Source organism: Neovison vison, chromosome 11 (genome assembly GCF_020171115.1).
Source record: "Neovison vison isolate M4711 chromosome 11, ASM_NN_V1, whole genome shotgun sequence".
Taxonomy (NCBI): domain Eukaryota; kingdom Metazoa; phylum Chordata; class Mammalia; order Carnivora; family Mustelidae; genus Neogale; species Neogale vison.
The window spans coordinates 82,828,123-82,854,003 of NC_058101.1; the positions used below are offsets into that span (position 1 = coordinate 82,828,123).

The 25,881-nt window shown below is 36.6% G+C and overlaps 1 protein-coding gene across 7 annotated transcripts in view; it reads right to left on the bottom strand.

Annotated features, from left to right (window-relative positions):
• The window catches only part of LARP1B (La ribonucleoprotein 1B), a 136,287-nt gene that overhangs the window by 71,927 nt on the left and 38,479 nt on the right, over positions 1-25,881 (bottom strand). For 6 of the 7 annotated variants that reach the window (XM_044223997.1, XM_044223996.1, XM_044223995.1 and 3 more), the window contains one exon: positions 24,649-25,014. In XM_044223997.1, coding sequence (XP_044079932.1) covers positions 24,649-25,014 — 366 coding nt within the window. Of the gene's footprint in view, positions 1-24,576; positions 25,015-25,881 lie in introns of those variants that run through there. The other variant, XM_044224000.1, reaches the window with a different exon arrangement.

Genomic DNA, 25,881 nt, shown 5'->3' on the forward strand with positions numbered 1-25,881 from the left:
TGTTAAATGTAGGTTCCTGTACAGATAGATATTTTTATTTGGGTTATAGAAACTTACATCTATTTTGCAAATTCTTTTCCAAAATCATAAATAAATATAAACTTATCAAATGCTATTGCTACTACTATTAAGTTTATATTTTTCTCTTCTAACCTCTAAATGTCGCAAATTGGTATCCTAATGTTAAATTAGTTTGATTCTGAAACAAACTCAATTTATTAAACTTATATTCCATGAGTTCTAGAAAATTCTTAGCCCTATATCTTCATATATTCCCTCAGCACCCCCTTTCTCCCTCCTCTTTCTGGAACTAGTTAGATCTAGTTTCTGAATGTCTTTCATACTTGGTCTCTCACTCTGTTTTACTGTGGGTAATTTTTGTTGACCTCTCTTCCTTGGAATAATTCCTTCCTTACTAATTCTCAGTTGAGTGTCTCATCAGCTTTGTCTCACCTGCTATTAAATCCAACCATGAATTCTTAATTTTAAACGAACATTCGCTTATAGGAATTCTATTCCTTTTTTCAAATCTTTTTATTTTCCCCTTCTCATATTTTGAACCTCATCATTTATTAATTGAACTACATAAAACATTTATTTTATATACTATGGCTGCTATTCTGTGACTGGGTAATTCCAACATTCAAAGTATATGTGGGTTTCTTTTTGCTGTTATTTCAGCTGTAGAATGCATGTGGTATCTTATTTCCATGAATGTTTATTAATTTTTTTCTCTGAGCTACTTATTTTCTTCAGAAAATATTTTATGGAAATTATTTTGAGGCTTGGAATGAAGTCAGTCTAGGAAGCAAAATACAACTAATGGGCCAAAATATTTGGCAAAGTCAAATATATTTACTATCCAGCCTGATACAGAAGAGTCTGCCATCCTCTGAAGAAAGTTCCTCCAAAGACAATGTAGGTTTGGTGATGCCAGGCACCTATGACTATTAGCAGCTAGAATTACTTTATATTGTTTGTTTTAACTTATGTCATTCTAATAAAATGTATTACAAATTTGAACTGCATATCCCTAAATGACTATCAGTACATAGTTATTTCTCAGAGCACTTTCTACCTGCCTCTATTCAGAACCAAGACCCAGGTATGCAATTTTTCTTACAGTTTCTTCTCTTCATGCCTCAAGTGAGTGGTGAGTTTATTTCCAGTTCACTGTCACACTTGAAGATATAGCCTTATCTCCTATTTTACTTCCTCACTTGAGTAGATCCTATGGTTTATCACCTGTACCATGTTCAAGTGAGTGGTGAGTTTATTTCCAGTTCACTGTCACACTTGAAGATATAGCCTTGTCTCCTATTTTACTTCCTCACTTGAATAGATCCTATGGTTTATCACCTGTACCATGTTCATAAGGTTATGAATTTCAAAATGAAGTTCACCTTATTTAGTACATGCCTTCAGAGTGAACACCTGTTCTTGAACTCAGTTTCTTTCTCTAGATTCTCACATTTAATCTGTGAAATTAGTGAGCTATACCTTATTTTTTGTAATTTTTTTCAATAATTTTATCTAGGTTTTTACTTATTCTCCACAGAAGGATCACCTGGAATTTATCCTTACAAATAATCATATCCAGAAAACTTGAATCAACCTCCTTCACTTGTATTCTGCTAAAACAGAGGTTTATATAAGGTGCTGTGGAAAGAGCAGGAAGTGGAGACCAGGAAAGGATGCTCAAAGAAGCTGATGTCCAGTCAAGCTTGAAAAATGAATAGGAGTTTGTCTAACAAAGATGATGGGCAAGAGCATTTGAAGACTTTGAAGAAATACATGGAAAAGCCAGTGATGAGAAGAGTATCTTTGGGAAACAGTATTTTGGTGTGCAATAAGGGTGGAAAAGTGGAAAGAAAGAGGTATGGAAGAATTCATGAAATACAAGAGTACAAAGGAGGCCTACTGACTAATGTGAGGCAAGGGGGCTATACCCATGACAAAGTTCAGGGATCATAGAGCCAATTACCAAGATAGGAATCATAGAGCAATATGATACATAATATTTGTAATACATACAAAATATTAATGTAATACATACATAATATTGTAATACATACAAATATATTTTGTATATAATACATACAAAAATATTTTGTTTGGGGAAGAAAAGGAGCTTGCAGGGGGCATGGTTTGAACTATGAAATAATAAATTCAGTTTGGGGCATGTTGATTATTTTGAAGTTCTCTAGGACAAATATGATGAAATGTCCCAGGAAACACCTAGATATACTGTACCTGCAATTTAGGATCAAAATCCAGTCTAGACATAAAAGAACTGGGATTAAAAAACAGTCATGAATGAAGCCATGAATAGAAAGACTGCCTAAAGACAATAGTAAGAGTTTTAAGTCATAAGTCTAAGAATCGCTGGCATTTAAGGAACAAAGAAAAGCATGTAAATCAAATTGAAAAAAAAAAAGTTTCTCTATAGAAGTAGGAAGAAAAGCAAAAGAATACTGTCTAATGGGAAAGCCAAATGCTCAAGATCAAGTAAGATCTAGATAGTTTTATCCATCAGTTTTAGAAATAAGTCAGTAACAATCTCAGTACTATCCTCTATTTCCCTCTGTCTGGTCTCTTTGGTCTAAAGCCTCTACAGTAAAACTTCCTCCAAAAGAAATAGCCTCTAGTCTCCTACTGCTCAGTAGGAATCTCTGATTTTTCTAAGAACTTTAGTCTCTCATTCTACAAAAATGACTTTTTGTCTTCATCACAACACTTTTCACAAGTCCCATAAGCTTGACCCAGTTCACTGAGAAAGGTTAAATGATGAGAAGGAACTCACTCCCTCATATTTCCACCACCAAATCTACAAGCTCTCCCACACCCTTGTTTTACTTCTCTCCAGATAAAGACAGGATCACTTTGAAGGCCACTACCTCTGTATAAACCCTTCTCAAGTAGAGGTGATTTTTCCCACAACTCCCCCTCTACTAAAGGTACTTTTTCTTTTCTTTTTTTTTCTTTTTTTTTTGGTGCGGGTAGGGTTCTATTGACAATCTGAAGAGTAAAGGCCGGGGCTAGTGCTAACCATCCAGTGTTGCACAAGACAGTACCCACAAAAGAACTATCTGATTCACAATGTCAATAGTTCTGAGGCTGACAAACCCTGCTCCACATACTCTGAATCCTTTCCAGTCTTTGGGAACATAGCCCCATTCTTCTACTCCCTTCTGTATTTTCAATTCTCCCTTTCCACTCAATCATTCCCAAAACTATGTAAATGTTCTGGTATTTTCCATTCTTTAAAAATATAGTAGTACATACACACACATACCACACTCTCTCACTGGTTATGTTCCCTTAAGTACTATTTCTCCAATACCTTATACCAAAGTTCAATCAATACTCATATTATTCAATATAATAATACTCACATACATTTGAATGTATTATACTCATATTTCCACTAGTCATTTCTTCATTCAGACTTTTCCCCCAACTGTTCCACTTAGGTAACTCAGCAAGTTTCTTCTTTCCTGTTTATGAAGAGGCTCATAACCAAATTCAATGGTCAATTATGGTAGTTATCTATTGCATAGATTTTCTAGTCTAATTATCTGCATCTACCCATCCTCCTCCCAATGACACCATCATTATAAATTACTAGAAGATTGTATTTTCAGTAGTCAGTCATGTTCACTACCACATTCCCAGTTCCCAGCACCATCTGGCACACAGCAGGCACTCAAATATATGTTAATGATTGAATCCCTGGCAAAGAGTTAAATTTATTATACAGCTACCATAGTTGAAGTATATATGTCAAAATAAGACACTAACATATGCAAGGGATTATGGCTGGAATTTAAATAATGGGGCAAAACCTGAAATCAGGTCTCCTGATTCACCTGTCTTCCAGCTGGAAGTCAATTCAAAAAATTTTCCAAAACAAGATTTTATTTTTTTTTTTAAAGATTTTTTATTTATTTGTCAGAGAGAGAGGGAGAGCGAGCGAGCACAGGCAGACAGAATGGCAGGCAGAGGCAGAAGCAGGCTCCCCGCCGAGCAAGGAGCCCGATGTGGGACTCGATCCCAGGACGCTGGGATCATGACCTGGGCCGAAGGCAGCTGCTCAACCAACTGAGCCACCCAGGCGTCCCCAAGATTTTATTTTTAAGTAATGCTCTACACCCAGCATTGGGCTTAAACTCACAACCTTGAGAGTGTCACATGCTCTACCAACAAAGTCAGCCAGGCACCCCTCAAAACTTTTTTCTTTAAAGATTTTATTTGAGAGAGAGACAGTGAGAGAGAGCATGAGAGAGAAGGTCAGAACCCGCTGAGCTGGGAGCCTCTTGCAGAACCCGATCCTGGGACTCTAGAATCATGACCCAAGCCAAAAGCAGTCATCCAACCAACTGAGCCACCCAGGCGCTCCCTCAAAGCATTTCTAAAAAGAGAATGATTATACTTGATTTGGGGCCTCATGTTACGCATGAGAGGAAAGTGATCTGAGAGTTCTTCAGATTAAGGTATTAGGAGGAAAAAGTAAAAATTTCACATTTTAGGGCACTCGGTTGGCTCAGTCAGTTTAGTCTGCCTTCGGCTCAGGCCATGTTCTCAGGGTCCTGGGATCGAGTCCCACACATTGGGCTTCTTGCTGAGTAGGGAGCCTGCTTCTCCATCCCCCTCTGCCTGCCACTCCCCCTGCTTATGATCTCTCACTCTCTCAAATAAATAAAATCTTTTTAAAAAAAGAATTTTACATTTTCAAATACACAAAAGGATTAATCATGGTAATGTCTAACATTGTGGCACCCAGGAAGAACTCCACAGACTATATTTTGATGTCACAATTTCTATGTAAAGCCTGAAACTTCTGCATTCTTTAAATTCCTGGTCTCCCCTGCATTGGTTATTATTAATTATTACTGGTCCCACATAACTATACGGCCTTTGTTCTTTCTAATACATGACCAGTCCTTACAGTTCCCAAGTCTTTACAACCCTATGAGGCAGAGAACAATCCCCATCTGAGATACATAAAAGTTGGTTTTTGGTCCAAAACTGTACTCCGTGAACCTGCACAGAGGTTGATTCTTGGTCAGGAATAGGCCTCAGTTTTGCCAGAGAGGTTCTCAACTTGGTGTTCTTCTCTAGTGAGAAGAGGAACAGCTCAACTGATGATGAGGGGAAATTTAGATGACTCTCTTCTTGCCAAATCAATATGATGCCAGATGCCCATATGATGTCTGCCAGGTGATGATGTGGTAACTCCAGGTGTATTTGTACACCATTTCCAGCAATATACCAAAGACTTAACCACAGCTGAAGTTCCTCTCCCTACCTGCAACAAATACAGACCAGGGCCTACTTGCATTTGTAAGGGGAATGTGGTAAGAGACAGTGGAGTAGTCAGCAAAATCAAGAGCAGCCACTGGGTATCCACAATCCAGATATTTTATGGGTCAAGGTAGAAGAGAGAGCCCCCACTCAGTATACTCTCTCAATGTCTCTGCAATGGTCTTGGGTCATTCAGCAATTAGAAGTGTTTTCTTATACAACACAAAGCCAGTAACTCCAAGACCACCTCTGGAAATTGACACTTCAGCCACCAGTGATAACTTCACATAATATTCCAGGAAGTACTAGACAAAGCTGGCATACTGTACAACAGCAAATGTAGGGAGCCTAAGGATGAGATAAGCAGGCTGACTGATGTAATTCAGAAGCTTTCAATTTGAAGGTTCTTCTTGAAATGCTGGAAACAAAGGTATGAGTATATTTAGGTTTCCACATAAACAACTTGGACAGAGTACGATGATTGAGGAACTGGTTATAATGGTTTCTCTCCCTTGTTCTGCAGATTCAAACTACAGATTTTTAATTAGGTGGGGGTGGTATCATAAGAGATAGTAGACTGGGCAATTCCTATCTGTATCTCTTCTATTAATAGTGCCTTTAACACTGTCCAAGTTTCCACCATAACCCCAACCAGACCACTGGATAAGAAGAATACTTAGATGCAAGAAAACAAAGACAGGCTCAACCTACCTTGAGTTTTAACTCAAGGACCCTGCAGCTCCAAGAAGTGAGTGAGTCAGCTCTGACTTGCCTCTTGTCCTACACATCCCAATTCATGTTAGCCTCATTTTATGTATTGTTAGTAAATATGCCATACAGAAGAATTTATTAAATATACATGTGAAACTTATCCAGAAAACATTCTTAGAGCACGTACAAAAACAACACTGTTAATACATTAGAACCCATATATCCTAGTCCCTTTCCCCCCAAATCACCTACATTTTGACCTGAAATCTGGTCAATCATTCCTGGCTTTTCTTTATATGACCTTCTATGTATACATACATTTCTGAAAGACACATGTTTGACTTGAACTGCCCCTGAGCTTTATGGAATCATACACTGTATACAACCTTTCTTAATTCTTACACTTAGCTATTTTCTTTTTTTTTTTTTAAGATTTTATTTATTTATTTGACAGAGAGAAATCACAAGTAGACGGAGAGGCAGGCAGAAAGAGAGAGGGAAGCAGGCTCCCTGCTGAGCAGAGAGCCCGATGTGGGACTCGATCCCAGGACCCTGAGATCATGACCTGAGCAGAAGGCAGCGGCTTAACCCACTGAGCCACCCAGGCGCCCACACTTAGCTATTTTCAAGATTCATTCATAAAGATGTTTATAGCTGTCAATCATTTTCATTACTATATAATTTATACCTTGTACACTATATCATACCATGTCCAGTCATTAGCTGATAGGTATTTTGGTTATTTCCAATCTGTGACTATAATGAACAATTCTGCTATACTGTTATGTACTGTTCCTGATGAACACTTTTAAGTTCCTCTAGAGCAATGCTGTCCAATATACACACCATGAAAACCACAAATAACTTTATTTTCAGTAGCTACATTAAAAACATTTTTAAAACAGTGAAATTTTAATATTTAACCCATTACTTTATTGTGCAATAATTATAAAAATCATTGAGATATTTTATATCCTTGCTAACTAAGCCTTCAAAATCCAATATTGTACATTTAAAGCAAATCTCCTTTTGGACTAATCACATTGTGAAAACTCAGTAACCACAGGTGGTTAATATTGGATAATTGGAACAATGCAACTCAAGAGCATTTTTTTTTTAAGATTTTATTTATTTACTTGACGGAGAGCATAAGCAGGGGGAATGGCAGACAGAGGGAGAGAGAGGGAAAAGCAGCCTCCCCACTGAGCAAGAAGCCCAATGTGGGGCTTGATCACAGGGCCCTGGGATCATGACCCAAGCAGAAAGCAAATGTTTAATTGACTGAGCCACCCAGGCACCCCTCAGGAGCATAATCTTATGTACAGATGGTGAGCATAAGATAGGGTTTTACATTTTTTATTTCCACACATGAATAAAGTTCTTGTTCCAAATACTCACAAACATTTGTCTGTTGTTTTAATTCTGCTCACGTGGGTTTCATGAAATATTTCCCTGACATTTTAATTTGCATCTTCTTGATTAATAATGTGGAACACTTTTTCATGATTTCAGTCATTTGGGCTTCATCTCCTGTGAAATGCTGGTTCATGTCTTATAATCAGTTTCTACTACATCTTTTATTGATTTGTACTCTACATTTTTAAAAAATTTTCCTGAAGAAATCTCTGTGCCCAATGTGGGGCCTGAACTCATGGCCCTGAGATCAAGAGCTGCATGCTCTATCAATTTGTCCTTTATGGTTGTGTATTTTGTGTCCACTTAAGAAACCTTTCCTCGCTGTGAGATCAGGAAGATCTTTTACTATTATCCCTTCACAGCTTTTTGCTTTTGCCTTTCACTGGAATAGATCTGAATGACACTAGAAAGCAGAAGTCTATATTTTCACTTTTTTCCCCACACAATTTTCCCAGAACGGCATATTAGAAATCGGATTTTCTCCTTGATTTGTAATCCTGTCATTTACCAAGTGTGCATATATGCATGCAACTCTTTTGGGACCTCCTATTCCATTTCTATGGTCGTATCTTTAATTTTCTAAAACGAGTTGTCCTGCTTTTAGGAGTGTGAGGAGTTTATCGTCCTTTCCATTTTCATATAAATTTTAGAATCAGCTTATCAAATTCCTTTGAAAAAAATCTGTTGAAATACTTACTGGTATTTAGTTGACTTTTGAATTGATTTTGGGAAAATTACCCTCTTTACCACAATGGCTCTTTCAAACATGAACTTGACAGTTCTCTCGCTACTTATGTCTTTACTAACACCTTTAATTATTATAATAATCTCCTTAAAAGTCTGGCTAAAACTTTTACCTTTTCAAAGATCTACCTTCTAAAAGATCTAGCCCATGGGAGGCAGAAGGGTCCTTCAACCATATCCAGATTCCAATCCCTGTAATATGTGATTATGTTAAATAAATGCAAAAAGGAATTTGCACAAGTATTTCAGATTTCTAATAAGTGACCTTAAAATTGGGAGCTTACTCTGGATTAAGCAAATAACTTTCTCCAACTAGATAAGAGATGTGGCAAAAAACAACAACAACAAAAAAAAAAAAACCTCAGACCAAAAGCAGGGCTCCACCAGCTGCTACTAATTTGAAGGCTGATACTGCAATCTAACCTAGAACACAGGTGATCTAAAGGAGTCAAGAGGCTCTAGATAATCAAAAAGGAAATGAGGGACCTCAAGACTACATGTAGCCACAAAGAACTGAATTCTGTAAGCAATCTGAATGAACTTGGAAGTGATTCTCACATAAAACCCACAGATAAGGGACGCCTGGGTGGCGCAGTTGGTTGGACGACTGCCTTCGGCTCAGGGCGTGATCCTGGAGTCCCGGGATCGAGTCCCGCATCAGGCTCCCAGCTCCATGGGGAGTCTGCTTCGCTCTCTGACCTTCTCCTCGCTCATGCTCTCTCTCACTGTCTCTCTCTCTCTCTCAAATAAATAAATAAAATCTTTAAAAAAAAAAAAAAAAAAAAAACCCACAGATAAGAGCTCAGGCAGGAACACCTGGATTTCAGTCTTGTACACCTGGAGTAGAGAAGCCAGATGACTTCGCCTGTAATAATCACCTACAAAATTATATAATAAATTCACGTTAGTTCAAGCTGCCAAATATGTGATAATCTGTTATGGTAGTCATAGAAAATAAACAGATTCTTCATGACTGTTCTATACAATTAAATAAAATCTTAAAAGTCACTAAAGATTAAAAAAAAAAAAACAACCTGGGATTATATAAAACTCAAAAGCTTTTTTGTTTTGTTTTGTTTTTTGAGAGAGAGAGAGAGAGCGCACATGTTTGCACAAGAGTATGTGGGGGTGGGCAGAGGGAGAGGAAGGGAGAGAATCTTAAGCAGGCTCCATGGCCAGGAATGAGACCAACATAGGACTGGATCTCACAACCCTGAGATCATGACACAAGCCAAATCAAGTTATATACTTAACTGAGTCATCCAGGTCCCCACACTAAAAAGCTTTTATACAGCAAAGAAAACCATCAAAAAACAAAACAAAACAAAACAAAAGGGCAATCTACTAAAATGGGAGAAAATATTTGCAAATGACAAACCAGATAAAGGGTTAATATCCAAACTGTATCAAGAACTCCTACAACCCAACACCAAAAAACCCAAACAATATGATTTAAAAATTGGCAGATCTAAATAGACATTTTTCCAAAGAAGATATTCAGAAGGCCAACAGACATATGAAAAGATGCTCAATGTCTCTAATCATCAGGGAAATGCCAAGCAAAATCACGATGAAATATCACCTCATACCAGTGAGAATATCTAGTACAAAAAGACAAAAAAAAACAAGTGTTAGCAAGGATGTGGAGAAACGGGAGCTCTCATACACTATTGTTAAAAATGTAAATTGGTGGGACGCCTGGGTGGCGCAGTTGGTTAAACGACTGCCTCCGGCTCAGGGCGTGATCCTGGAGTCCCGGGATCGAGTCCCATCGGGCTCCCAGCTCCATGGGGAGTCTGCTTCTCCCTCTGACCTTCTCCTCGCTCATGCTCTCTCTCACTGTCTCTCTCTCTCAAATAAATAAAATAAAATCTTAAAAAAAAAAATGTAAATTGGTGTAGCCACTGCGGAAAACAGTATAGAGCTTCCTGAAAAAATTAAAACCAAAAATACTAATATAATCCAATAATTCCACTTCTGGGTATTTACCCAAAGAAAAGGAAAACACTAATTTGGAAAGATACATATTTATTATAGTATCATTTACAGTAGACAAGATATGGCAGCAACTTAAGTGTCCATCAATAGATGCATGGATAAGACATAAGAGATATAGATATATATACAAACACACACATATATACACACACACATATGAGATGGGTTATTACTTCATAAAAAATAATGAGGTCTTTGCCATTTGCAATAACATTATACTAAGTGAAATAGGTCAGAGAAAGAAATATACAAACTTAACAAACTCAACACCCAAAGAACAAATAATCCAATCAAGAAATGGGCAGAGGATGGGGCGCCTGGGTGGCTCAGTGGGTTAAGCCGCTGCCTTCGGCTCAGGTCATGATCTCAGGGTCCTGGGATCGAGTCCCGCATCGGGCTCTCTGCTCAGCAGGGAGCCTGCTTCCTCCTCTCTCTCTCTGCCTGCCTCTCTGCCTACTTGTAATCTCTCTCTGTCAAATAAATAAATAAAATCTTTAAAAAAAAAAAAGAAAAAAGAAATGGGCAGAGGACATGAACAGACGTTTCTGCAAAGAAGACATCCAGATGGCCAACAGACACATGAAAAAGTGCTCCATATCACTCGGCATCAGGGAAATACAAATCAAAACCACAATGAGATATCACCTCACACCAGTCAGAATGGCTAAAATCAACAAGTCAGGAAATGACAGATGCTGGCGAGGATGCGGAGAAAGGGGAACCCTCCTACACTGTTGGTGGGAATGCAAGCTGGTGCAACCACTCTGGAAAACAACATGGAGGTTCCTCAAAATGTTGAAAATAGAACTGCCCTATGACCCAGCAATTGCACTACTGGGAATTTACCCTAAAGATACAAACGTAGTGATCCAAAGGGGCACGTGCACCCGAATGTTTATAGCAGCAATGTCCACAATAGCCAAACTATGGAAAGAACCTAGATGTCCATCAACAGATGAGTGGATCAAGAAGATGTGGTATATATACACAATGGAATACTATGCAGCCATCAAAAGAAACGAAATCTTGCCATTTGCGACAACATGGATGGAACTAGAGCGTATCATGCTTAGCGAAATAAGTCAAGCGGAGAAAGACAAATATCGTATGATCTCCCTGATATGAGGAAGTGGTGATGCAACAGGGGGGCTTAAGTGGGTAGGAGAAGAATCCATGAAACAAGATGGGATAGGGAGGGAGACAAACCATAAGTGACTCTTAATCTCACAAAACAAACTGTGGGTTGCTGGGGGGAGGGGGGTTGGGAGAAGGGAGGTAGGGTTATGGACATTGGGGAGGGTATGTGCTTTTGGGTAAATTGGAAGGGGAGATGAACCATGAGAGACTATGGACTCTGAAAAACAATCTGAGGGGTTTGAAGTGGCGGGGGGGTGGGAGGTTGGGGTACCAGGTGGTGGGTATTATAGAGGGCACGGCTTGCATGGAGCACTGGGTGTGGTGAAAAAATAATGAATACTGTTTTTCTGAAAATAAATAAATTGGAAAAAAAAAAAAAGAAATATACCATGTGATTTCACTTACATGTGAAATCTAAAAAACAGAAACAGAAATAGACTCATCAACAGAACTAGTGGTTACCACAGGGGAGGGGATGAAGGGGATTAAGAGGAGCAAACTTCCAATTAATTATAAATTACAGAAATGAAAAGTATAGCAAGGAATATACTCAATATTGTAATAACATTGTATGGTAGATGGTAAATACACTTATTGTGGTAAACATTTCATAATGTATATGATTGCCAAATCACTATGTTGTACACCTAAAACTAGTATTTTATGTTTACCATAGTTCAATTTTTTAAAAAGTTACTATTTCCAACTAACCACTGTTATGTAAGAAAATCTCTGGATTTTATTTTCTTTTTTTCTAAGATTTTATGTCTTAGAAAGCAAGCGAGGATGCACCATGAACAGGGAGAAGGGGCAGAGGGAGAAGCAGACCCTACTGAGCAGGGAGCCAGACCCTTGGCTTGATGCAGGAGCCTGGGACCACGATCTGAGCCTAAAACAGACCTTAACAAACTCAGCCACCCAGGTGCTCAAAGATTTTTAAAATCTCTGGATTTTAAAAAATTACCTAGAAAACTTTAAGCAATTACTATTTCTGATCACTCAACCATAAAATACTTTTGGATTTTCTACTACAATAATCGGGTTTTTTAAAATTTAATTTTATTTTTTCAGTGTGCCAAGATTCATTGTTTATGCACAACACCTAGTGCTCCATATAATAATCATTTTTATTTTTTCCTTATAACCCTTATCCTTATTTTGGTTGTTTTTCCTTACTGGTCTAACAAAGACATCCAATATACTTGATAGATTTAACTGTGAGCATCTCTGTTTTACTCTGATTACAAGAGATTAGCTTCCACATTTCACCTTTCAGAATGTTTGTTTTGTAGGTTTTGCAAACTTTATGAGACTACAGATATTTTATTTCTCTGTTGCAAAAATAGTTCATGGATGTATGTTGACTTTATCAAATGTATTTTTTGCATTTTTTAAGGTGATCACAATCTTTTAATCTATTCATGAGAAGTACTCTGAATTCTCAACTTTACAAGTTGATTTACAATCAATCTGCACTACTGAAATGAAAATTTGGTTATCTTCTTTTTAAAAAATGAATTTGATTTGCTTAAAGTTTACTATATTTATACCTAGAAAACCTATAATGCTGGATTCTCATTCATATTCTCATGAATTTCTCATTAGTGTTCTCTTCAGATTATCAGTATCAATGTTATGCTCTTCTCATAAGATACATGAAATATTTATTTTTCGCTTACTCATTTAACAAGTATCTGAGTACTTACTACTAGCTGATTTCACTGGAAATACTTGTGCATGACTAGAATTATTCCAATTTTAGAAAAACATGCTAATAAAGCCAAGTTTTCTCCAAGTTTGAAGAGTTATAAGAAAGGTTTCTATCAACTTCCTTTTCCAACAAATTTTGGCTAAGTTACCTATTTTTCTAGAAATTTTTCCGTAACTGAGTGTTCAGATTATTGGTCAAAATTCCTTCTTAACTTTTTCCATAATCAGCAATTACATCCCCATTTTTTACTGCAGTGAAAATAAGTACATTTTCCTCTTATTTTTCTTCATTAACCTTAGTCTTTCCAAAGAATTAAGTGTTAGTATGATTAATTCTCTTGTGTGAGATCTAATTATTATTTACTTTCACACACTTTTATGGGGATTTATTTTGTTCATTCCTTTTTAAACTTCTATCTTCTTGGAAGCTATAGCAGATTCTACTATTGTTCAAAGCCTGCATCCCCTAGATTAAGAGATTTTGCATATCCACCTTTCACGCATTTTGAAAATATAACATTTCCAGCCCTGTAAATTTAGCCACATCATTTGCTTTAGCCAACTGAACGTGAGGAAATCACATAAAGAACATCTAAGCAGCAACTTTTAATACATTTATACACTTTAGCTCAGACTCTTGTTCATCCCCTATTATACGAATGAATAAGCAAGTGCTATATAACAGCTGCTCTTTCAGCATTAATCCCCTAAAATAATCTCCCCAAAATTCCTGATAGATTCTTCACTTATAATCATTACAAAAGAACTCTTTAGTACTAGTAGTGCTGTTTTCTTTTTTCTTTCTTTCTTTCTTTAATTATTTGACACAGCACGTGAGAACACAAGTAGGCAGAGAGAAGGGGGAAGCAGACTCCCCGCTGAGCAGAGAGCCCAACGCGGGACTCAATCCCAGGACCCCGAGATCATGACCTGAGCTGAAGGCAGAGGCTTAACCCACTGAGCTACCCAGGCATCCCAGTAGTGCTGTTTTCAAGTCTACTTTGTAAATATATTGTTATATCAATATGTAAAAAGGCTTTTTTTTAGTTATTTTTTCTTTGGGAGGTAGGTGGATAATCTTTTATAATTTTTACTGTTAATTGGAATTTAAAAACCATAACATAAAACTCACCATCCAAACCATCTTTTAAGTGTACAGTTCGGTACTGCTAAGCATATTCACTGTTGTGCAACAGACAGCCCAACTTTTTTCATTTAGACAAACTAAAACTGTACACCAATTAACTCCCCATTTCTCCCTCTCTGGCAGCACCACCAATCTGCTTTGCTTCTATGAATTTGACCTCTTTAGTATCTTATTTATCAGTGAGATCCCACAGTGTGTCTTTGTGGTTTATTTCACTTAGTATGTCCTCAAAGACCATCCATATTGTATTATGTGACAGATTTCCTTCCTTTTTAAAAGCAGAATAATATTCCATTAAATGTATATACCACATTTTGTTTATCCATTCACCTGATGGACATTTCACTTGCTTTTTGGCTATTGTGAATAATACTGCTAAGAACATGACTGTGCAAATATCCTTTGTTTTTTAAGAGCAGCCATACTGTTTTCAATAGCAGTTATATCATTTTGCGTTCCTACAAACAACACATAAGGGTTCCAATTTCCCCACATCATCTACAACAACTGTTATTTTTTGGTTTTTACTTTTTATTTTGAAAGTAGCCATTCTAAAGAGTGGGAAGTGATACTTACGATTTTGCTTTGCATTTCTCTAATGAACAGTGATGGTGAGCATATTCTCATGTGTTCGTTGGACATGTGTAGATCATCTTTCGAGCAAAGTCTATTCAAGCCCTTTGTCCATTTTTTAAATGGAGTTTCTTATTGAGTTGTTGGATTTATTTATGTATTCAAAAATATTAACTCTATCAGATGATATGCAAATATTTTCTTCTTTCCTGTAGGTGACTTTTTCATTCTGTTGTAAGTTAATATACATAAATTTTGGATTTTCACAAATCCCAAACTGTTTTTAAAACAATCCCAATTGCTTTAATCCCAAACAATTTTTATTGGTGTCATATCCAAGAAATCATTGCCAAATCAAATATGAAGCTTCACCCTATATTTTCTTCTAGTTTTAGTCTTTAAATCTTTAAAATTTTTTTACATGTGATATTAAGGGAAGGATCCAATTTTACTCTTTTCCATGTGGCTAACCAGTTTCCCCAACACAATTTTTGAAATTGTCTTCCCATCTAGTGATCTTGGCACACGAATTAAAAATCATTTTTAATGATTTCAAATGATTTAAACATACTCTATATTCTACTTCATTGTTCTAGGCCTGTCTGAATGCTCATAACAGAGTTTTGATTACTATAGTTTTATAATGTTTTGAAATTAAGAAACTTGTATTTCCAACTGTATTATTTTTAGGAAAAAAAAATTTTTTTTTGGCTCTTCAGGGTCCCGTAAGATTCTGTATCAATTTTAGCACGAATTTGCCTAATTCTGTAAAAGATGCCATTAGGATCTTTGGATTATACTGAATCTGTAGATCACTTTGGATAGCACTGACTTAAAAAAATTTATGAAGATATAATTCACATATGTATATCTAATCCAGTGTATGATTCAACTGGTTTTTACTCTACATAATTTTGCAATCATCATCACAATCAGTATTAAGACATTTTCATCACTCCAAAAAAGAAACACAGTATCCATTAGCAATCACTCTTTACTTCCTCCCAAGGAAATTTCCACCCAACCTAATTAAGCCCCACCCTATACAATCACCAATCTAATTTCTGTCTTCTGGACATTTCATTCTAACAGAATCATACAGTATGTGGTATTTAAGCATAATGCTTTCAAAATGTTGCAGCACGAATCAGTGCTTTCTTTCTATGCTAAGTAATAATTTTATATGCTTATACCACTTTTCATTTATCCATTCATCAGCTGATAATAATTTGGGTTCTTCCCACTTTCATAATGTTACATTTAACATTGGTGTACAGGTTTTTGTGTAGACATATGTTACTCTTCTTTTGTGCATATAGCTAGGAGTGGAATTCCTAGGTCATAAGACAAATCTATGTTTAACTTACTGAGAACTGCCACACTACTTTCCAAAGCAGTTGGGACCATTTTACATTCTAACCGGTAGTAGTCTATGAGGATTTTAATTTCTCTCCATCATTACCAAAACTGTGAATATGTATCTTTTTTATTATAGTCATCCTACTAGGTAGGAGGTGGGATCTCATAGTGATTTTGATTCTTCATTCCTCTAGTAGCTAATGAGATCAACAAATTTTCCATGGACTTCTTAGCCAATTGTGTATCTTCTCTGGAAAAGAAGTCTATTCAGATTCTGTGCTCATTTTCTATCTTTTTATTATTGAGTTAAGAGAGTTCTGTATTACAAATACAAGTCCTTTATTAAAAACATGATCCACAATCATTTTCTCCTAATCTTGTTTTTCAGTGTTTTTATAGCACTTTTAGCTTCACAGCAAAATTATGTGAAAAGTACAGACTCCCCACTATCAACATTCTGCACCAACTGTTTGTTGGTGATTACTAGATAGAATGATAAGAGTATGTTTAGTTTTTCAAGAAACAAACTGTCTCCCAAAGTGGCTATACAATTTTGCATTCCCAACCGGAATGAGAGTGCCTATTGTTCCACATCCTCATCAGCATTTGATATTTCCAGGATTGTGGATTTTGAATATTATAACGTGTGTGTTGTAGTACCTCATTGTTTAACTTGCATTTCTGAGTATATGTTTATTCACTAACTATCTAACTTTCTTTGGTAAGGTGCCTGTTCGATCTTTGGCCCATTTTTTAATCAGGTTCTTTTCACATTAAGTTTTAAGATTTCTTTTAATATTTTAGACAACAGTCCATTATGTGTCTTCTTTATAAGATTTTAATAATTTGACATACAGTGAGAGAGGGAATACAAGCAGGAGGAACAGGAGAGGGAAAAGCAGGTTTCCCACTGAGCAGGGAGGGACCCCAATGCTTAATCCCAGGACCCCAGGATCACAACCCGAGCCAAAGACAAATGCCTAATGACTGAGCCAGTCACCCAGGCACCCCAGTCCATTTTGTGTCTTTAACAGGTATTTTCTTCCAGCATGTGGTATGTCTTCTCATTGCGGGCAATGTTTCCAGAACAGAAGTTTTTCATTTTAAAGAAGTCTAACTTAGTTTCTTCCTTCATGGATCATGCTTTTGGACTTGTATCTAAAAAGGTATCAACAAGGGGCATCTGGGTGGCTCCACTGGTTGAGGGTATGACTCCTGATTTCAGCTCAGCCTGTGATCTCAGAGTAGTGGGATTGAGCCCCACCTCAGGCTCAGCACAGGGTCGGCTTGGGATTTTTCTCTCTCCCTCTACTTCTGTTCCTTTCCCAGCTCACATGTGCATGCACTCTCTCGCACTCAAAAATAAAATTTTATTTCTTTTAAAGATTTTATTTTTTTAAAACAAAATTTTATGGCAGAGAAGTAGCAGGCTAAGACTACTTCAGCTAGCAGGAGATCAGCTAGATAGCTTTTTTTTTTAAGATTTTATTTATGAGACAAAGAGTGAGCGAGAGAGATAACATGAGTGGGAGGAGGAACAGAAGAAGAGGGAGAAGCAGACTCCAGGCTGAACAGGAAGCCCAATGTGGGGCTAGATCCCCGGTCTCCGGGATCATGACCCGAGCCAAAGGCAGCCACTTAACTGATGAGCCACCCAGGTGCCCCTATTTTATTTATTGAGAAAAAGGGAGAGAGAGAAAGAGTACAAGGAGGGGGTAAAGGCAGAGGAGAGGGAGAAGCAGGCTCCCCACTGAACATGGAGCCCACTGTGGAGCTCGATCCCACAGGATCTGAGCCAAAGAAAGATACTTAACCAACTGAGCCACTCAAATGCCCCAACATTAAATAAAAATTTTTTAAAAAGTCATCAACCAACCCAAGATCAAATACATTTTTCTCTATTTTCTAGAAGTTTCAGGTCTGATCCACTTGGATGTACTTTTTGTGAAAACATATAGGATCTGTGCCTAGAATCATTTTTTTGCATGTGGGTGTCAAGTTGTTCCATCACCATTTGTTAAAAAGACTGTATTTTCTCCCTTGTATTGCCTTTGCTCCTTTGTCAGTTTACTGAATTACTGAAAGTCTTTTTCTGGGCTCTCTGTTGTGTTCCATTGATCTATTTGTCTATTCTTTTACCACTAACACATTGTCTCGATCACTGTAGTTTTATAGTACTCTTGAAGTCAAGAAACCTCAGTTCTCTGATTATTCCCCTTCAATATTATGCTGGCAACCCTGGTGTTCTGACTCTATATAAATTTTACAACCAGTTGGTTAATGCCACCAGGATTGTGGATTTTGAATATTATAACGTGTGTGTTGTAGTACCTCATTGTTTAACTTGCATTTCTGAGTATATGTTTATTCACCAACTATCTAACTTTCTTTCGTAAGGTGCCTGTTCGATCTTTGGCCCATTTTTTAATCAGGTTCTTTTCACATTAAGTTTTAAGATTTCTTTTAATATTTTAGACAACAGTCCATTATATTCTTTTGCATATGGATATCCACTTGTCTTGTCCCAAGACAACTTCTTAAGAAGACTATTCTTTCCCTATTGAATGACTACTTTAGGCACTTTTGCCAGAAGTCAGTTGAACATAGACAGATGTGTTTATTTCTTGACTTTCAAATCTCTTCCACTGACCTGTTTGTCTATGCTTTCCCTATAGCAACACTGTTTTAACATAAGGACTGTATATGAATTCTTCAACTTTGTTCTTTTTCAAGATTGTTTTGGCTATTCTGGGTCCCTTGAATTTCATATGAATTTTATATCATCTCATCAATTTATGCAAAGAAGCCAGTTAGGATATTGATAAGGATTATGTTGAATCTACAAATTGATTTTGGTTGCTTACTACTTTATGGAGTATGCTCCCTTATCTTTTTGACATCACATGTAAATAACAAAACTGATTTTATTTACACAAAGTCTGATGATATTTATTATTTTTGCTATCTAAACATTTAGGTTGAAATCTACCACTTTAGGGGTGCCTGGGTGACTGTCAGTTAAGCGTCTGACTCGGTTTTAGCTCAGGTCATGATCTCAGAGTCATGAGATCAGGCCCCACATTGGGCTTCACACTCAGCATGGAGTCTGCTTGAGATTCTCTCCCTTTGCCTTCTTTCTGGCCCTTCCCCCAGCTTGCTGCTCCCACATTCTCTCTCAGATAGGTAGATAGATAGATGGATAAATAAATAAATAAATAAACAAACAAACCTACCACTTTATCTTTGTGCTGGGAGCCCCTTTCTTATTCTATATTTTCCTTTCTTCCAGTTTCACAGTTATTTACTCTAATTTTATTTCTGAATAGGTATCCTTCACACTGCAACATGAAAACTTTAAAAACTAATCAGTATCTTTTCCCTAGATACAAAAGTACCCTTAAATATTAATTTAATTGCTCTCACCAAGTTTGTATTGTTATGTTTAATCCATAAGACACTATTTTATACAGTTAATATTTAGATTTATTCACACCTCTCTCACTTTGCTCTGCAGTCCTTTCTATATACTTGGCATCAGAAATCATTTATTTCACCTTTGCAATTTCCTTTAATGAGGCTTTCCTAAGTTACAATTTCTCTCATTATATTTCACCCTTTACACTTTTGCAAGGCATACAATTATAGGTTGACAGTTATTTTCCTTTTTTATAGTAATACTACCATTCCAGTGTCTGTTGCAGTCAACTGTTTACTGTTGGAAAGTCAGCTGTTCACTCACCTACCTTTAAATGAAATCTGCCTTTTTTCCCCTGGCTGCTCTACTCTTATCTCTCTCCTCAATTCAGAAAAAGTCCCAGCTTTTACCTCTTAAAATAATGATTTGCCCCATTTTTCCTAACCTTTCCTTCTGAAATTCTTATTAAATGTCTATTTTAGGCCATTTTTATCACTCAGTATTCCACATTTCCTGCTTTTTTAAACTCTTCAGAAATGAAAAGCTATAAAATAAAATCCAGATGTTAATTCTACAACTTGATTTGAAATGTAGTAAATAATAGCAAAGACTCTCCAGAACATCATTACATATACTTTCATAAAATATTCTCTTTGCCTCTCTGTGCTGATTTCTGAGTAATTTCTTGTAAACTCTTCCTATTTACTGATTCTCTAATTGTATCTGCTATTAATCCCCTTAATTGATTGTTAATTTTAACCTTAACTGTTTTTACTTGCAAAAATTAGAGGACTGTTGCTGTTTAGTCTTCTTCCCTGCACAAATTATTTCTTTAAACACAGTAACAGTTACTCCACATTCTATTTAGTAATTCCATTATCTAAACTATTTTAGGGTATGGTCTTGCTCATTCTCACATGTGGTAGCACATTTCCTTGTTTGATTATTAATTCTGTGAGTTACTCACATTCCTTTTAAGAAAATTTGAATAAATTATTCAAGGTGTAGATTAAAAGTGAATGTCCTCAAAAAGGAGCTATGTTGGCTTCTGCTATGTTTCTGAGAAGTTAACAGGTCATGACCACTTTAAATTCATGACCAGTGCTTCACATCTAGATGCTAGCAATTTAAGTTGCATGATTATAAATTCCAAGCCATATTTTTTTTCTTCTTAGTCTATTCAGCACAACTAGGGAAATTTCTTTGTAGTCCTCTAGAGCAGTAGGTAAGAAAGCAAGTTAAGTTTTCTTTCACTGTACTTCTTTTAGGCACCAATTTAATAAACTTCCTAGAATCCCCAACTTTACTGAGCTCTAGTTTTATCTTCTTCCCCTTTATTTTAGGGGGCTTTTGGACACTGAATTCCTCAAATTCCAATGGTCTCCAGGGCAACACTGGGTTCAATACTCCACACTTCTTTTGATTTTATTCTGATAATAACTTACTTTGCCAATCTTCAGGATTTTAAGATGTTTTCTCATCTACTAAAAGGCCATTTGCGTTGTTTTCAACAGTAAGAACATGGGAGAAAGAGAAAGCCTATATACTAAGTCTAGTGCAGTTCAATAAAACTTCTGGATCCAGCAAAAAATCCTTTTTTGCAAAGTCACAAAAGATCATTAAACTACCCTATCAATTTGGCATTCTTTTCATTTACACCTAACTCAATCTGTCCAGTTCCTCTTGAAGTTGGTTTTGGGCTTCTACAGCATCACTTCTTTAATAAATTTTTAAAGATTTTATATGTTTATTTGACAGACAGAGATCACAAGTAGGCAGAAAGGCAGGCCAAGAGAGAGGAGGAAGCAGGCTCCCTGCTGAGCAGAGAGCCTGATGCAAGTCGATCCCAGGACCCTGGGATCATGACCTGAGCCAAAGGCAGAGGCTTTAACCCACTGAGCCACCTAGGCGCCCCTACAGCACCACTTCTTATTACAACTCCTAAATGATGATTCCTCAGGGCTCAGATCTGGGTTTTCTTAGTTCAACAATTCCTCTGCTACCAAGTTACCTAATTATCAATACCCATCTCCTAGACTACTTTAATAGCTTTCCAAGTGGATTTCTTCTGCCACTCTTGTACCTATCTAATCCATTCTCCACCATTATAACTAGAGTTATATTTTAAAAGTAAAAATTAGGGTGGCTCAGTTGGTTAAGCAACTGACTCTTGGTTTTGGCTCAAGTCATGATTTCAGCATCATGAGATCGAGCCCCATGTCTGGCTCCACACTCAGCACTGAGTCTGCTGGAGATTCTCTTTCCCTCCCTCCCTCTGCTCCTCACCCTGCTTACTCTTCAAAATAACATCTTAAAAAATAAATAAATAAAAATAAAAATTAGATTTAGCCCTTTTGCTTATGTAAAACCTCCAAGGTACTTTATTTGAACTTTAGATAAATTCCAGACTATTTAACATCGCCCAGAAAACAATGTATGATTAGACTTCTGCCTATATACTGCCATAACTGTCCTCTTATATAATACTATAAACAAATGGACTTGTTTTTCAGTTCTTAAAATACACCAAATTCTTTCTTCCTCAGATCCTTGCCACTTATTGTTTCTTCTTCCTAGAATATGGTTTACCTGGTCTTTGCAGGGTTTAATTTTCCTCATATTTCAGATCACACTGTAACTGTGACTTTCCTCACAGGCATTCATTCCCTGACAACCCAACCCAGTAGCGTCCTGTTCCTTTCCTTTAGCACATTTATTATAATTTGTGATTTGTGATTAAGTATTTATTGTGGGTTTATTTTAATGTCTGTCCTCCCAATTATTTGTAAGAACCAGGCAGGCAGAGACCCTATTGTTATCTTCCCATTCCATGCCCAGGACCTAGCACAGTGTCTGGCTCACAGTAGGAGTTTAACAAATATACATTAAATCATTGTTTCCTTTCCCTTTAAGCAGACCCACAGGAAAAGTACAATTCTAATCAGAAATTACATGTTGAGCACAGAATTAGAAACAAGGGAAATAAGTCAGGTGATAAGAATGTACATATAGATCAGGGGCGCCTGGGTGGCTCAGTGGGTTAAAGCCTCTGCCTTCGGCTCAGGTCATGATCCTAGGGTCCTGGGATCGAGCCCCGCATCGGGCTCTCTGCTCAGAAGGGAGCCTGCTTCCTCCTCTCTCTCTGCCTGCCTCTCTGCCCACTTGTGATCTCTGTCTATCAAATAAATAAATAAAATCTTAAAAAAAAAAAAGAATGTACATATGGATTAGGTTAAAATACAACAACTTATGAACAGACCATATGCTTAAGAGTCATATAGCAAAGATTACTTTACCCTAATACTTCATGGTTAAGTGGGCAGATGCTGGTTTTTTGTTTTGTTTTGTTTTAAGATTTTATTTATTTATATGACAGATAGAGATCACAAGTAGGCAGAGAGGCAGGCAGAGAGAGAGGAGGAAGCAGGCTCCCTGCTGAGCAGAGAGCCCAACAGAGGTCCCCACCCTAGGACCCTGGGATCATGCCCTGAGCTGAAGGCAGAGGTTTTAACCCACTGAGCCACCCAGGCGCCCCCAGATGCTGGTTTTAATTAACACAATACATGGCTTTCCTTATTCTTGTCTACATTTTATTTAAAGCAAATAATCACCTACAAATACGTTTCTCAAGATGACCTGAAAGTTCATTATTTGAATGAACTTTTAGAAGCAATATTATATAAAGTGGTTAACTTTTCTTTGGTTAGTTCATAATGTTTAATCCAGAATCATTTATCCATTTACCAAATATGAATTGAACACTACTATGTGCCAGGAACTGTTATAGCAGTGGAGATACAGTAGTGTACAAAATTAGGCAAAAATTACTATCTTTGTAGATATTATATCCATGTGATCAAAACAGAAAAGAAGTGCAATATACAGAATGGTAGATGGTGAAGAACAAAGCAGGGTAGAGAGACAGGAAATGTAAGGAATGTAATTTTAACATATTATTAATTAAATTTATTTCTAGCTCTTTCTGTTTCAAAAGGATTTAAGGTAGAGATTACTTATAGAACCTAAGAATCACAAACAAAGTAACAAAGCTTAGACAAGGAAGATTTTAAACCTAGAAACTATAAAAACACACTTCCTTTTCACAGTAGGACAAAGAGAACTATTTAGGCTCTTAAGTCACAGATAAGTTACAATAACCTGATGCATGATTTCCAAAAAGGCAATGGCTCGAGAAGGTAAGGGGTTGAATACCCTGATGGAAATACCAGAAAGAAAAAGAAATGAAGAGCCAAGAAGGAAAGTACACTTCTTGTTAATGATACGAACCTCCATGAACAGCTAGTCCCTTCTATTCAATCACTAGCTGGCAGACTTTTCTTCCTACAACTATAAATATTTCTGACCAAGATCATTCTCCTATTTGGCATAGTATAGTTATGCAACTTTTCCCTCATTATTCTATTCAAAAACAACATGTAACTTTTTTATGGCAGAAAAAGATCCCTTTAATCCCTATCTTTATCATTAAAATTCCTATCAAAGGAATGCAGATAGCCAGTAGATCACTGGTTCTCTCATATTTTACCTTAATAACTAGGATAGGTATCAGGGTGTGGGGTGAAATTCAAGAAGATAAAAAATTGGGAACAAGGTTTCAAAGAGCACCCCTAGTACCACAACAATGATTAGATAAGGAAAGACAATCAGTCATTTTAATCTTCTATCCTTGTCCACAACCAGTTCTACTACCATAAAGCATGCACCACAGACTGAAAGAACAATGGAATGGAGCAACAAAAGCCACACTTCTCTAAAGCCCTACTCATTTAGCTGGGGTGATTATAGGCCAGGGTAAGGAATGAGCATATAAACTAAGCTTATCCATAACATCAGGTTTTTTTTCTTATTTTTAGAAAGATCCTCCTTATTATTTTCACCGAAAAAAAGGGTTTTAGTAAATGAGTGCTAATATTTTGTAATTATTCATTGCATTGTCATTTTAATAAAATTATTTCTCAGGTTGTTAATATCAGACATTTTCTGGGAATTTTTCAAAATTAAATTTATTTATATCAAAATTTAATAAAAATAAAGCCTCAAATTTAAGAAAATACAAGGAGCAACATATACTAAAAAAACAGTATCAGCAGAAATGTTAGCCAGAAAATATTACCTTTATGGCTGTGTGTTTGTTTTCATCTTCCTCCATCCACAGATCCTGTTCATAGTAATATAAGCCATCATTAATTACTTTAGCAAGTTCAGATGTAATTTTTGCCCGCGACATGTGGTTTCCTGTTCGATCTCCTCCAGGATGTTTTCTCATGTAAGGTGGTGTCTGAGTTACAATCAAAATCTTGTTTAAATCCTGGTCATCAATTTCATAATCTGAATCATTATCAGACCAATCAGTAAATGTGTTTTTTCGCCCTTCCATTTGTTCTATCTCTTCATCAAATAAAAAATCAAGTTCTTCTTGCTCTTGTTCATCTGAAGGATACAGCTGATTTGATGCCTCTCCAGGTAGAGATGATGATTCCTGAAGGAAGAAATGGTATTTTGTATACAAACTTTTGTATCATTTAAAAAATAAAAATCACATAATAATGTTACAAGTTAGTAATATGAAGCCTATATGCTCAGCAACTAGTTAGCAAGCAAATAATAAAAGAAAATCAAGCTAGCATTATTCTGGTCCAATAAATAGATGAATTTGCTAAACACTAAGTTTAATGTTAAACAAAAACACAAAATTGAGTAAAAGGAGGGTTAAAGACTCCTATAGAGTAAGACTGGTGCCCAGCTCATCCATTATAGAATACCAACTCATTTTACAGATGAGGGGAAAAAAGGCTTAGAGATATGAAGTTAATTTGTCCAGAATTTCAGAATTCGTCAAGACTAGAACAATCAAGGTTTTCTGACTTCCAAAATCAGTGATCTTCCTAGCTTAAATCCTTGCAATATTAATGCCATTAGCTAGGTTTTGTAGCTAATTCATTCTTCACCCTCACTCACTATGGCCAAGTTTTCTTATTAAATTTACCCTAACATGCACTAAACTATTGAACTTTGCCCTCCCTGAAAAAAAATTAAGAGTGCTTCCTATTAGGTGACATAACAAGTACAAAACTTTAGATCCTAGATCTTCTAAAATCTAACTTAGTCTAGATTTCCAAAACTCTCAACACAATGACTGTGTCAATGTCATTTTCCAATGTCAACCTTTGACCAATCCTTATCATTCAGCAAATGCTAACTCTCCTCTGCCTAGAATTAAAAAATCCCTCTCTCGAGTCAATTATCATATGGTTTCACTTATTTGTGGAGCATAACAAATAGCATGGAAGACAAGGGGTGTTAGAGAGGAGTAGGGAATTTGGGTAAATTGGAAGGGGAGGTGAAC